A 12,791-nucleotide genomic window follows, 5' to 3' on the forward strand; every position below is an offset into this window, starting at 1 on the left:
GGTGGTCTCAGGTGGTTCAGTAATTGTGTTCATTTGAATATCTTTGAAACGCTTCACATGTTTTTGCTCTTTCTCTTTTCCAGATTTTATGACTGACCCAGAATCAGATGATTCTCACATGTTTACATGTTCAACATGTACTTTGGCTGATTTCCTAATCCACCGCCTCCGCCAGGCGAAATCTCCATCTGGAGCCGTTTTGTTCAGCAGAATACAATGAGGGATGGCAGAAGGTCAGAGCTCTTACCGACTGAATGATTTCTTTAAAAACTGAGTCCTTCTCTGCAGCGTCTCTGTACAGGACGTCAGCAGACCTGCGCCCAGGTGAGTTACAGGTAACCAGGTAACAGCTCCTGGACGTAAGAAACCCTAAAAGCACAAACTGTCTCTTCATGTCCGGAAAATTTTCCTTTAAGACACTTTCAGCAGTTTAGTGACCTCTCACTCCCTTCTCCCAACCGCAATAACAACAACCGCAATAACAACAACCACAATAACAACAACCACAACAATCACATTAACAGCAACAACAACCACAACAATAATAACAACAATAACCACAACAATCACAATAACAGCAACAACAACCACTACAACCACAACAACGACAATAACAACCACAACAACAACCACCACAATCACAATAACAATCACAATAACAACAACCACAACAATAATAACAACAACAACCACAACAATCACAATAACAATCACAATAACAGCAACAACAACCACCACCACCACAATCACAACAACAACCACAACAACAACTACCACAATCACAATAACAATCACAATAACAGCAGCAGCAACAACAACAACAACAATAATAGACTTTATTTGCACCAAACCTTTCAGTTACAAAGTCTTTTCAAAATCAAAGTTCAATTCAGCAAAAAGAAATAAAATGAGGCTCCAACAGTAAGAGAACAACATATCCAATAAAAAATAAAGAGGCTAAAACAAACAAACAGAAACAGAAGAAACAGAAGACAGACAGAATAAAAAATATAATAGAGGAAAGAAAGACAGGAGGAGGAGGAGGAGGAGGAGGAAGACTTAATGAAGGCGGAAAGAAAGGAGGAGAAAGAAAAGTGTGACAGAAGAGAAATGGGAGGAAATCAGTCGGTGAAGGAAGAGATGAAGACGAGGACAGACAGATGAAGAGAGAGTAAAGAGAGAAACGTCTCCTGCAGATGAAGCTTTGGCTGAAATCCTCTGAGTCAGGACAGATTTACGTCGTCTGTCTTCTAAATCTGCTGCTGAGCTCGTTCCTCCAGTCTGAGGGGGACGTCAGAGCAGACGGACACTTTGAAAACTGGAGCGTCCTGAAGCTGCTCGCTGTGCTGAGACGTGGACAGACGTGAGACACACCTGGAAAATGTCCACATTAAAACGCCGACCCTGCAGCTCTGAGGACATCTAATGACTCTGACATTTAAAGGAAATGACTCTGGTGTTCAGACTGACACCACCCTCATGAAGCTACAGCTAGCAGCCAGTTAGCATAGCTTAGCATAAAGACTGGAAACGAGGGGAAACAGCTAGCCTGGCTCTGTATAAACGCTACTGAATGCACCTCTGAAGTTCATGTTTCATGCCACCATCCTGACGCTAAGCATGTGCAGGGTTGACTGTGTTCACCATCACCGTCCTGTTAGCATGCTAACATTTGCTAATTAGCAAACACAAAGGTAGTGTAGGAAAAGAAGGGACACTTTGTCCTTGGCCTCATGCCCGAGGGACACAAATGAAGAGGCGTGGACACGCTGAAATGAAGAAATACTTTCATACAGTAAAACAGGAAGTGAGATGCAGCTGAAAACTGTGTAAATACTGCATTTTGTTTATTTACTCAACAAAGGTTTTAAGGTCAGTGTCTTTGTGATATGAAAGGCAGAAGAATGAGGCAGTGGTGGTACTTAAAGTTGTTCCTCTGAGGGTCTTAAAGCACCATTTTTACTTTAATTGATGCTTCTCCACAACCCCGAAGACAGTCGTCCGTGCTCGTCTCACATCCAGGACTTGTTTTCTGCCTCTGCTGTGGCAGCGTTTCTCTGTGAAACTCTCCTTAACGTGCGGCGCAGCAGAGATTAATCATGGCAGCATCAGAGTGGACAGAAATGAGTTGGAAAGCAGCTGGATGTTCACTGTAATGGAGCGCGTGTTTGATTTAACAAGTCCCGCTGGGCTGGAGACGACGCCTCCGCCATCCAGTTCATTAAGACCCTGACAGGATCTTTACCACGTCTGAGCTGAAGGAGAAGGAAGGAAGGAAGTGACAGAGAGCTACGAGGGGAGAGACATGATGAAGGAAGGCAGACTTTTATTAACAGTTAGTGTTTCTCCTCAGTCTTTCACAGAAACTGGTCACACACGGCGTGGCTGCCGGTCACAGAGACCTGAGGGACAGTCCGTCACAGCCAGGAGACACCCACACGTGTACTCTGGAAGCTTTTTGCTTCACATGCAGGAAACCACATCCTGTCCAGTTTCCAGCCTCCAGACCGACACCAGTCCAGGTTTGTTCCATTAACACGCAGGTGGACACAAAGAGGCTGTTAATGGACATTTGTTGCCGGGCAGCAACGACTCAAATGTGGACTAACGACCAGCAGAGACCAGCAGAGACCAGCAGAGACCAGCAGAGACCAGCAGCACCAGTTGTACCTGTGGCTGACTTCACATCATGAGGAACTTTTCTGGGGTCTCTCCACGCTGTCCTCAGCTCTCCTCGTGTTTTTGATGTTCTCGACACATCAAACCATGACAGGAGAGCAGCTCACTGATCAGAGACCAGCTGTGAAAGTCACCCGTCCCTCTTAGTAAATTAAAAACCCTGTCCAGGTAAAGGACTCGCTGTCTGTGCAGTCTGAGCAGCCTGTGAGACCGTGTGGTCCTCCGGGTTCAGGTCCAGGTCTGACAGAAGCTCCAGGTCCTTCACTTTATCCAGACTGTGACACGTTTCTACAATGAAGACTGAAACTCTGCCTGCAGCGACGTGAAACTGGAAACTGAATACAAAGTGATTTGGAAAGCAGCAGCGTCAGGAAAGAAAGCGCTCAGATCCCTGCGACGCTGATTCATCCATCAAAACCAACAACCTGTTGGAGGAAAACACTGTTAGACATCCTGCTCTGCTCTCTGGATCGAACACCTGATCGTCCTTCCTCGTCCACCGGAGGCGGGTCTGCGGTCGGGATGAGGCCACGTAGGTCAGCTGTGTGTTCCTGTGCTGTTTCCTCTCCCGTCCTCTCTACCTGTGCCCAGGTGTGCTACCTCTGATACTGACCAGGACTGACGGCCTTCACGGCTCCTGTGCCGTCCTCAAGGGGGGCTTCTGGTGTGGGACTGCTGGTCTGGCTGCCTCCCAGTTTGAGGTTGGATGGATTGGTGTGACGTCACTGCTCATGCAGCTGAGCCTGAAGGCATCACCATCAGCCCGTCGTCACCTGTGGTCATGAGCTTTGGGACGTGACTGAAGGAACGACATCGAGTGCTTTACAGCGGTTCTAAGGTTCTAAGGTGAGGTTCTAATGCAGAAGCTAGCAGCAAAATATTCACTGACATTTCACTCGTTTTTCATCAGATCTGCTCATAGCATCTAAAGCTCGAGTCGCTAACCCTAACCCTTCGTGGATCCCAGAAGATGAATCTGAAGATGATCCTCTGACTTTTCCTCTAGCGCCACCACAAGGTTGACATTCATCTCAACAGCTGTTAGAAAGATTAACTAAAGACACTCCCATCAGCCTCGGCTCCACTTACACTTCTAATAACAAGTGTTAGCATGCTAACATGCTAACCTAAAATGACATGGTAAACAACACCCAATAAACATGTTAGCATCGTCTGTGAGCTTTTTAGCATCTGATAGCATCGTCTGTGAGCTTTTTAGCATCTGATAGCATCGTCTGTGAGCCTTTTAGCATCTGTTAGCATTTAGCCTCACAGAGCAGCTAGCAGACTCGCTCATCTGCCTCGTGTTTAAGATTCATTAAGAACTGTCAAGATGTTGATCCGTCTCGCCTTTGACTTCAGGAAACAATAAACTCGTGTGTGTAAGCGCACACACACGAGTGCCTGTGTGCCTGTGTGTGTGTGTGTGTGTGTGTGCCTGTGTGTGTGTGTGTGTGTGTGTGTGTGTGTGTGTGTTCTGGGTTTTGACAAAAATCTTAATAAAGTAATGAAGTAATTTAAGATCAGTGGTTTTGAGGTCACGCTCATTTGGCTGTGACAGGAAGTGTGTGTTGTGTGTCGTGTGTGTTGTGTGTGTTGTGTGTGTCGTGTGTGTCGTGTGTGTCGTGTGTGTTGTGTGAGCAGTGTGAGGCGGATAAATCCTGCCAGAATTATTTATAGCCTCATATTTATTCATGTGGCGCGGCGTAGCAGTGAGCGCTCAACCAGTCACCCAGCTGATCCCAGTGTGTGTGTGTGTGTGTGTGTGTGTGTGTGTGTGTGTGTGTGTGTGTGTGTGTGTGTTGTGTTGCTGTACACCTGTGCACCTGAGGAGGTGAGAGGTAACTAGAACAGGCTCATCACACAGTGAACGTAACGTCTCCTGTTTCCTCACTGGGATCATTTCAAAGGTTCCAGCTGCTGGGTCAAAGGTCACTGGGTGGTGGCGGTGGACGCAGGAGAAAAACATCTGAAGTAAAAGTACAAAGATATTACCAGAAAAATGTACTCGAAGTATGTCATGTTGTATTCATTTATCGCTGATGCATGAACACGTACACAGTACATGTACACAGTACATGTACACAGTACATGTACACAGTACACAGTACACAATACACAGTACACAGTACACAATACACAGTACACAGTACACAGTACACGTACACAGTACATGTACACAGTACTTTACTAGCCCCGCTGGTTGTGGTGGAGCTGTTTTTACCTGGACTGGCGGCTGGACAGCGGAGGCGTCCTCGGCTCTAACTGGCCGTTGGGAGACGCAGGTGTTTAAGCCTGCGGGGTCGTATGGGGGTCATCGATACCATCTGGTTCGTTAGCACTCCTTCATTAATGAACCGTGATAACGACCTCGCGGAGGTTTGTCCAGCTGCCCTGGACGAGGAGTTTGTCCACAACAGTGAGAACACGTCCCAGTTCAACTACCAGATCGTGATGTTCAACGCCATGACGCTCCAATCGCTGAGCGGCAACGAGACGCCATGACAGCACAGCTGAGTGTGTGTGGGCCCACGTATCACTGAGGCGGTGGAGACACATGTCTGTGACGGCGTCTCGGCTCCACCCACGCTCCACCTCTTTGGAGTTGGGTGGAGACGAGCTGTGCCAGGGTGGCGACGGCCGCAGTCACTGAGCTCACGTGAGGGTGACGTGAGGGAGACGACGTCCACGTTGGACTGATGGACAGCTGCAGATCCGTCACGGCTCAGGCTGATGCTGTTTGTCAGGATGTCGCCATGATGAGCGTCGAGGATCCTCCTCAGCCGCTGAACCCAAACGGCATCGCGCCGATGATTGATCGCCGCCTCAGCATTGATTAGCGCAGACGCGTCTCATCCTGTTGGCTGTTATCAGGAGGAGCCTCTGTCTTCTTCGGGCAGATGATTCATTGTGTCTCCTGCTGTCCTTTGAGACAGACGTCCACAGGAAACCTGCTGCTCTGAGGCTGGAACGCTCACTTTCCTCCACCTGCCGAAGACGCTAACTTAAGGTGCGTCCAGATGAAAGCGGCGAGTGAAGGACTCAGTCCGTTTGGTTCCTTCAGCCTCTTCCTCGCGCCCGGCATCGACGAAGAAGACTCAGGCGGCGGCTGGTCTGTGATGAAGAGGGAGATCTGATTGGACGGTGGACATCCTCTGCTTCATTAATCAGATTATTCAGTTCGATGAAAGAGAGTGAAGCGAGTGAACGAGCTGATGACAAACCCTCAGGATGTTCAACAGCTGACACACGGTTTCATGTTCCTCCACTCCGTCAGAGGCTGCGGCCCGTTGTTCAGGTAACATGGCGGACACGTAATGAGCCGCCGAGCACTCAGACAGCAGCCTCATCAGCTAGCGTTCGCTGCGATCTGATTAGCTCTGCGCGCTCCGAGGCGTCGGGACTTCAGGACACTTCCTGTCTTGACACGATGAGTCACTTCACCTCCCTTTGCTTTGCTGGGACTCGGACCAGCGGAGGAACGATGGCGGTGCAGGTCCAGGTGTCGAATGCACCGCCGGGCCGCTCGCCAAATCCAAGCGTTCAGCAGGTTGATTTCTGTAGCGGCCATCTTTGGCTGGCGGCTCTCACGACGGCTGTCACCGATAAGTGGTGTCCTGCTGACGGAGGCTGGCTGCGCCCGAGGGGTGATCAGACTCTTACAGCGTCAAAATTAGAGTAAACTCGTCCTTTGAAGACGTCTTTTCTAATTTGTTTAATTTAATTTGCATTTTAATAAATTCATTAAAGATGTCAGAAGTCAAACTGATTCATGGATTCACCGTTTAAAGAGACAGAAACTGATCGTTTTCCAGTGATCTGATCAACATGACTCACGCTCTGCGACTGTCCACGCAGCGCCACCATCAGGTCGACGCGTCAACGTGTCCAAACTGTGTGATGGCGTCGCCCCCGAGCTGCTGAGCGCTGCTGTTCACGCCATCCGACCTGCTGCCTTTTTGATTTTGCCTCTCGTGTGTTTGTGCTCTTCTTCTTCTTCTCCTCCAGGTCTCCATGGTGACAGGAGGTCATGTGACTCAGCTCTCTGGTGACACCTGAAGTTGCTCCGCGTCCTCCTGAATCCATGTTCTTCATGTGTGTCCACAGTCTGTCCGTGAAGTCTCGTCCTAACTGTCCAAACTGTGCTTTTACTGCATTGGTCTGAAGACAGCGCCTCCTCTGCTCCTCCTCCTCTCCTCCTCCTCCTCCTCTGCTCCCCCTCCTCCTCTGCTCTACCTCCTTCTCCTCCTCTGCTCCTCCTCCTCTCCTCCTCCTCCTCCTCTGCTCCTCCTCCTCTGCTCCCCCGCCTCCTTTGCTCTTCCTCCTCCTCCTCCTCCTCTCCTCCTCCTCCTCCTCTGCTCCTTCTCCTCTGCTCCTCCTCCTCCTCCTCTGCTCCTCCTCCTCCTCTCCTCCTCCTCCTCCTCTGCTCCTCCTCCTCCTCTGCTCCTCCTCCTCCTCTCCTCCTCCTCCTCCTCCTCCTCTGCTCCTCCTCCTCCTCCTCTGCTCCTCCTCCTCTCCTCCTCCTCCTCCTCCTCCTCCTCCTCTGCTCCTCCTCCTCCTCCTCCTCTGCTCCTCCTCCTCCTCTGCTCCTCCTCCTCTCCTCCTCCTCCTCCTCTGCTCCTCCTCCTCCTCTCCTCCTCCTCCTCCTCTGCTCCTCCTCCTCCTCCTCCTCTGCTCCTCCTCCTCTGCTCCTCCTCCTCCTCCTCCTCCTCTGCTCCTCCTCTGCTCCTCCTCCTCTGCTCCTCCTCCTCCTCCTCTGCTCCTCCTCCTCCTCCTCCTCTGCTCCTCCTCCTCCTCTCCTCCTCCTCCTCCTCCTCTGCTCCTCCTCCTCCTCCTCCTCTGCTCCTCCTCTGCTCCTCCTCCTCTCCTCCTCCTCCTCTGCTCCTCCTCCTCCTCCTCCTCCTCCTCAGCTGTCTTCTGTTTTTATGTTGTTGTTTGAGACAGAGAGCGTTAATATTAACAGAATGCTGAATAAAGCAGACACACAAAATGTATAGCAACAAAAGGAGCATACACACACACGCGCACACACACACGCGCACACACACACACTGCCGTCATACATGCTCTCTCCCGGCCATTAGCAGCTTATTGGATTCTGCTTTAGATTAAACTCACGACATCCTGACATGTTCTGACAGACTAATGACCTCACATCCAGTGTGTGTGTGTGTGTGTGTGTGTGCGCGTGTGTGCGCGTGTGTGCGTGTGTGTGTACCTGACTTATGCCCTGGGCTCTGTGGACCTCTGATGTCCTGATGTCTAAATGTCTCTTTCCTCTTTTCTTGAAGTCTTTTTATTTTCGGTGTATTTCAGGTTTGTGAGCGACGCAGCATCGAGGATGAAGAGCAGCTTCATCCACGTTTTTCATGCACACTGTGTGGATTTGGCAGGCTCTCTTGTGATTGGCTGGTTTGTAAATGTGTGCGTGAATGTGAACTGATCAAAGATTCTGAGCAGCAGCTTTGATATTAAGAGTGAAACCGATCAATGAGCTGATTGACGGCAGAGGAAACGTTATCAGGATCAATTAAAGGAGTTTAGGTCGCTGGGAGACGTCCGTCCTGGCAGAGGGACCACCATGGACGGGGGACAGCCGGCTAACAGTGTGATTGGTCCTGAAAGCAGCTGAAGAGACGATTCAGAGGACGCAGGTCCAATGAAAAGAGCACCGGACCAAGGACCGACCCCTGAGGGACACCACGCAGCAGGAGCCGACGAGGACACTCTGATAGAGACGATAAAACGTGTTTGTCAAACAGGAGCGAGACATCTTAAAGCTGAAGCAGAAGCACCAACAGTCCACAGTCTGAGAGGTCAGAGGTCACAGAGCTGCAGCACAGAGCGGCAAACAGTGCTCAAAGGCACGTCAGCGCTCGTCCAGGTGAGAGACGTCCTGCTGCTGCCACCTGCTGGACAGTGTGAGCGCTTTAAAACAGACACGCTGTGTTTGAAATGGAACCTTGCCAAATCTCACGGCTGCAGGCAGAACCATAATGGTGTGGAGAGCGGGGAGCGGAGTACATTTAATCTGCTGTGTTTGTTTTGGGTGGGGGGTGGAGGAGGTGGAGGAGGTGGAGGATTGGAAACGGTCTAATTTAGGAAGCAGCTGCAGAAACAGGAGGACACTCGTTACTGAGAGCAGATTAATAAATCAGGATCTGTTTCTGCTTTAAATGTCTCACCACAGGCGGGGGTCCACGCCTAAAGTCTCAAACGTCCACCTGCTCTTTATCTTCCAGAGACGTTTTGTCCACAGCAGGACCACACAAGCTTCACTTGTAAAAAATAATCATCCAGCAGCTTCTTGTACTTAAAATAAGTAATAAATCTATTGGTAAATAAATAAATAAAAACAGATGCATGTCGTATTTCAAGAAGCAACAGCGCCATCTCGCGTCTGGACGCGTGTCTTACGTCTCGGACGTAAAGCGTGGAGGGGGCGGCTCCCTGACGTCATCGCGTTTGGCGTTGTTGGACTCTGGACCTGACAGGCGGGGAAGTTAGCGAAGAAGAGAAACTCAGTTTTCACCCAAATACTGCAGTTTATTCAGGTATGTCCCGACTGTGACGCGTTTAATGGACTCACCTGCTCCTCCGTTACCTGTGAAGTTCTTTAACTTCAAGCTGAAACTCAGAAATAGCAAATAACGAGTTTGCACGAGCTAACTTTACTTGCTAACCCCCGCACGCCCCTGATCATGGGACCAAACTCCACTGAAGATACTGCCATTTTAAGTTTCCTCTGCTCATAAACTGAAGACCAAGGCAGCTGAACCTCTTCTGTTAGACTCCCCGGGTTTGGGAGGATTTGGCGGGCTGTTCGGTTCAGGGCTGGTGGATCTGGCAAACCGCTGTGTTAGTTCAAAGCAGTTTATGAATGCGCTTCACTGCTCGCTGCCGCTAACGGTAAGGACGGTCTGAACGGAGCTAACGGAGCACGCGCTGACAGGTGCGTTGATATTGACGTTAGCTCATAAAGTGCAGATTTCCCTGAACTTTGTTTCCTTTGAGCTAATGGTGGCTGACTGTGTCGGAACAGGTCGAGCAGTCTGTTTAAACACATTTAAACCGGTAAAATGGTTGAACTGGACACAGATATTCCAGAAGATCGTCCGTCAGTCATGTCAATCATGTGTCCACGTAGGCCGAGACAGGGACATTATGCACAGGGACAGCAGTGTCTCACAGACTGACACGGCGGTCTGACGTTCAGGTATTGATCAGATCGATCGGCTAACGATGCTCTCGCGCTGCTCACACACTGCAGGTCAGCCATGGCGCTCACTCAGGTGTCCTCCAACAAGTGTGCTGGTGGCTTCCAGAAGGTCTTTGAACACGACAGGTGAGATCCTTCTCTCTCTCTCTCTCTCACACACACACACACACACACACACACACACCTGTGGAGCAGTGACGGACGTGTGTTTGCCCCCCCCCCCAGCACTGAGCTCAAGTGTAAGATGAAGTTTGCAGTGTTCCTGCCCCCGAAGGCCGAGGCCGGCAGGTGTCCCGTCATGTACTGGCTCTCAGGTGAGTCTGTCTGCAGCTCACAGCTCGTTGGCTCCCCCTGCAGGTATTCAGTGCTGCTGGCTGCAGCTTTGAGTCTGATCGTTCGATGTATTGATCGTCTCGCTGGCGTCTCTGCAGGTCTGACCTGCACCGAGCAGAACTTCATCACTAAAGCCGGCAGTCAGCTTCCTGCTGCAGAGCACGGCCTCATCATCGTCGCCCCGGACACCAGCCCACGTATGGACACACACACACACACACACACACACACACACACACACACACACACACACACACACACACACACAGGCCTCGGCCTGAATATTGTATCTGAAGCTGACTGCTCCCTGATTGGCCGATGGCCTTCATGGCGTGCTGATGTTCCGTCAGGCGGCTGTAACATCGAGGGCGAGGACGACAGCTGGGACTTCGGCACTGGAGCCGGTTTCTACGTGGACTCCACGCAGGACCCCTGGAAGACAAACTACCGCATGTACTCCTACGTCACCAAGGAGGTGGGTTGGACTCGTGTCCCCTCACTTTTCTGCCTCGCTGTCCACTGACTGGTCTTCTGTCTCTCTCAGCTCCCCACACTGATCAACGCTAACTTCCCCACCGACCCGGACAGGATGTCCATCAGCGGTCACTCCATGGGCGGCCACGGGGCGCTCATCTGTGCCCTGAAGAACCCTGGGAAATACAAGGTACTGCAGACCACCACAGGCTCTGAAGGACAATCGAGGACATCCTGATAAATGTGAATAATCCAGAATACAGACAGACGACTGGACGGAGAGAGGCAGCTCCAGTTCAGAAGCAGGTTTCAGAGGCAGGTTTCTGGTCTGACGTGGACCCCGCAGGAAGCAGAGCGTGTCTCGTGATGATGTGTCCTCTTGTGTCTCTGCAGGCCGTGTCTGCCTTCGCTCCCATCTGTAACCCTGTGCAGTGTCCCTGGGGACAGAAGGCCCTCTCAGGGTACCTGGGCTCCGACCGGTCCACGTGGGAGGTGAGAGACCGTGGTCCTCATTAGACCTGAACATGGTGGACGCTGGTCCCGCCGGCGTCCTCTCACAGATGAATTCCATGTCTCTTCATCATCAGGATGTTTTCTGAAATCTGTCTCACGTTGTTCAGACGGATCTTCCTGCAGACTAAACTCTCCTCTTCGCCTCCTTCAGGCGTACGACGCCACCGTGTTGGCGGCGTCGTACTCCGGCCCTCAGCTCGACATCCTCATCGATCAGGGCCGCGACGACCAGTTCCTGTCGGCCAGCCAGCTGCTGCCCGACAACCTGATCGCCGTCTGCTCCGAGAAGAAAATCCCCGTCGTGTTCAGACTGCAGCCGGTCAGTTCCTCCGCCCCGTCAGAATAAAAGCACCGGTTCTTCTCACAAAGACCGTTTTTAAAATGCTCACTGATCAACATAATAACTGTTGCATGCTGGGAGAAGCACCCACAGGAAGGCTTCAGGTCGTGGTTCAGGTCATGTTGTTCAGCTGTTTTGATTGAAGGTTGTTTTGTAAACTGAACATTTGTGTGCATGTTCAGACTTCCTGTTGCTTTGTGACGCTAACGCTGCGCTTCCCGCTGCAGGGCTACGACCACAGCTACTTCTTCATCTACTCCTTCATGCACGACCACATCAAGCATCACGCCAAGTTCCTGAACGCCTGAACTGCCGGCGGGGCACCGAGCTGTTTGGACTCGCTCTCCTGCCCTCAGCCACGACCTCTGACCTGCAGGATGGACGATAATGAGATCAGTCTGTTTCCTGGAAGCCTTTGAAACGTCTCTTCTAATGTTTGCTTTGGTCGGGTCAGAAACGCAGTTCTCACAGGAAATGTTGCCACAGCTGTACCTTTCAGAATAAAAGCATTGCTTGTTCACTTTGGTGTTTTGTTCTTATTGAACTTTTGACCTGCAGGAACTTCAGCAGGAACGTTCTCTCTGCTTGGACCAGTTAAAGGACTGGAGCTGGACCAGTGTAATGACTGGAACTGGACCAGTAACCCAGCGCTCAGATGGGATCAGCGCTGAAAACCTTCTCACGTTCCTGTGACGTGAGTCTGAAACATGTTTCCAACGTGAACCGACAGCTGATGCTCGTGGTTTTCCTCATCCAGTAACAGAAGTTTGAACAGGTGATGTTCAGGCTTTACATGTTTACGCTGAGGTCGTTCACCTTCTGCATCATTTTAAATCCAGTGAAGTCTGTTTTCTCTGAAGAAGCAAACCTCTTCAGACCCTCGTTGGTTCTGCAAACTGTCTGTCATCTGCCCGGTTGGTTGCAATTGACTCAAACTTCATGTTAAAGAAGACAAAGAGGTGTTTCTGTTCAGCGTGGACTCTCATTGGCTATTGTTTGCTTTGAATATGAAATGGAGGATCCTGATTGGTCGAACCCTCAGAAGGCCAGAGCGCGCGCCTGCCGGCTGACTCGACACCGTGAACCGTCTTTCTGTGGATTATTTCAGACTGACGTGACCTGAGTTTAAGGACGGCGAGGCGTCATTGGTCAGCGGCCTGACGCTCAGAATCGCTGTTTACTCGGTGGTGTTGGTTGTACCTGCTGTTGGGTGTGACTGATCGCACGGTGTGT

The 12,791-nt window shown here is 50.8% G+C and overlaps 1 protein-coding gene across 1 annotated transcript; it reads left to right on the top strand.

Annotated features, from left to right (window-relative positions):
• Window positions 1-9,140: 9,140 nt before the first annotated feature.
• On the top strand, window positions 9,141-12,079 carry esd (esterase D/formylglutathione hydrolase). The gene is made up of 9 exons (XM_070976028.1): window positions 9,141-9,233; window positions 9,950-10,024; window positions 10,124-10,212; window positions 10,330-10,428; window positions 10,582-10,706; window positions 10,776-10,895; window positions 11,099-11,197; window positions 11,370-11,537; window positions 11,786-12,079. Exons 2-9 carry the CDS (start codon window positions 9,957-9,959, stop codon window positions 11,864-11,866), a joined length of 849 nt encoding a protein of 282 aa, XP_070832129.1. The 5' UTR covers window positions 9,141-9,233; window positions 9,950-9,956; the 3' UTR covers window positions 11,867-12,079.
• The last annotated feature ends 712 nt before the right edge of the window (window positions 12,080-12,791 follow it).

The sequence above is a fragment of the Chaetodon trifascialis genome, chromosome 12 (genome assembly GCF_039877785.1).
Source record: "Chaetodon trifascialis isolate fChaTrf1 chromosome 12, fChaTrf1.hap1, whole genome shotgun sequence".
Classification (NCBI taxonomy): Eukaryota; Metazoa; Chordata; class Actinopteri; order Chaetodontiformes; family Chaetodontidae; genus Chaetodon; species Chaetodon trifascialis.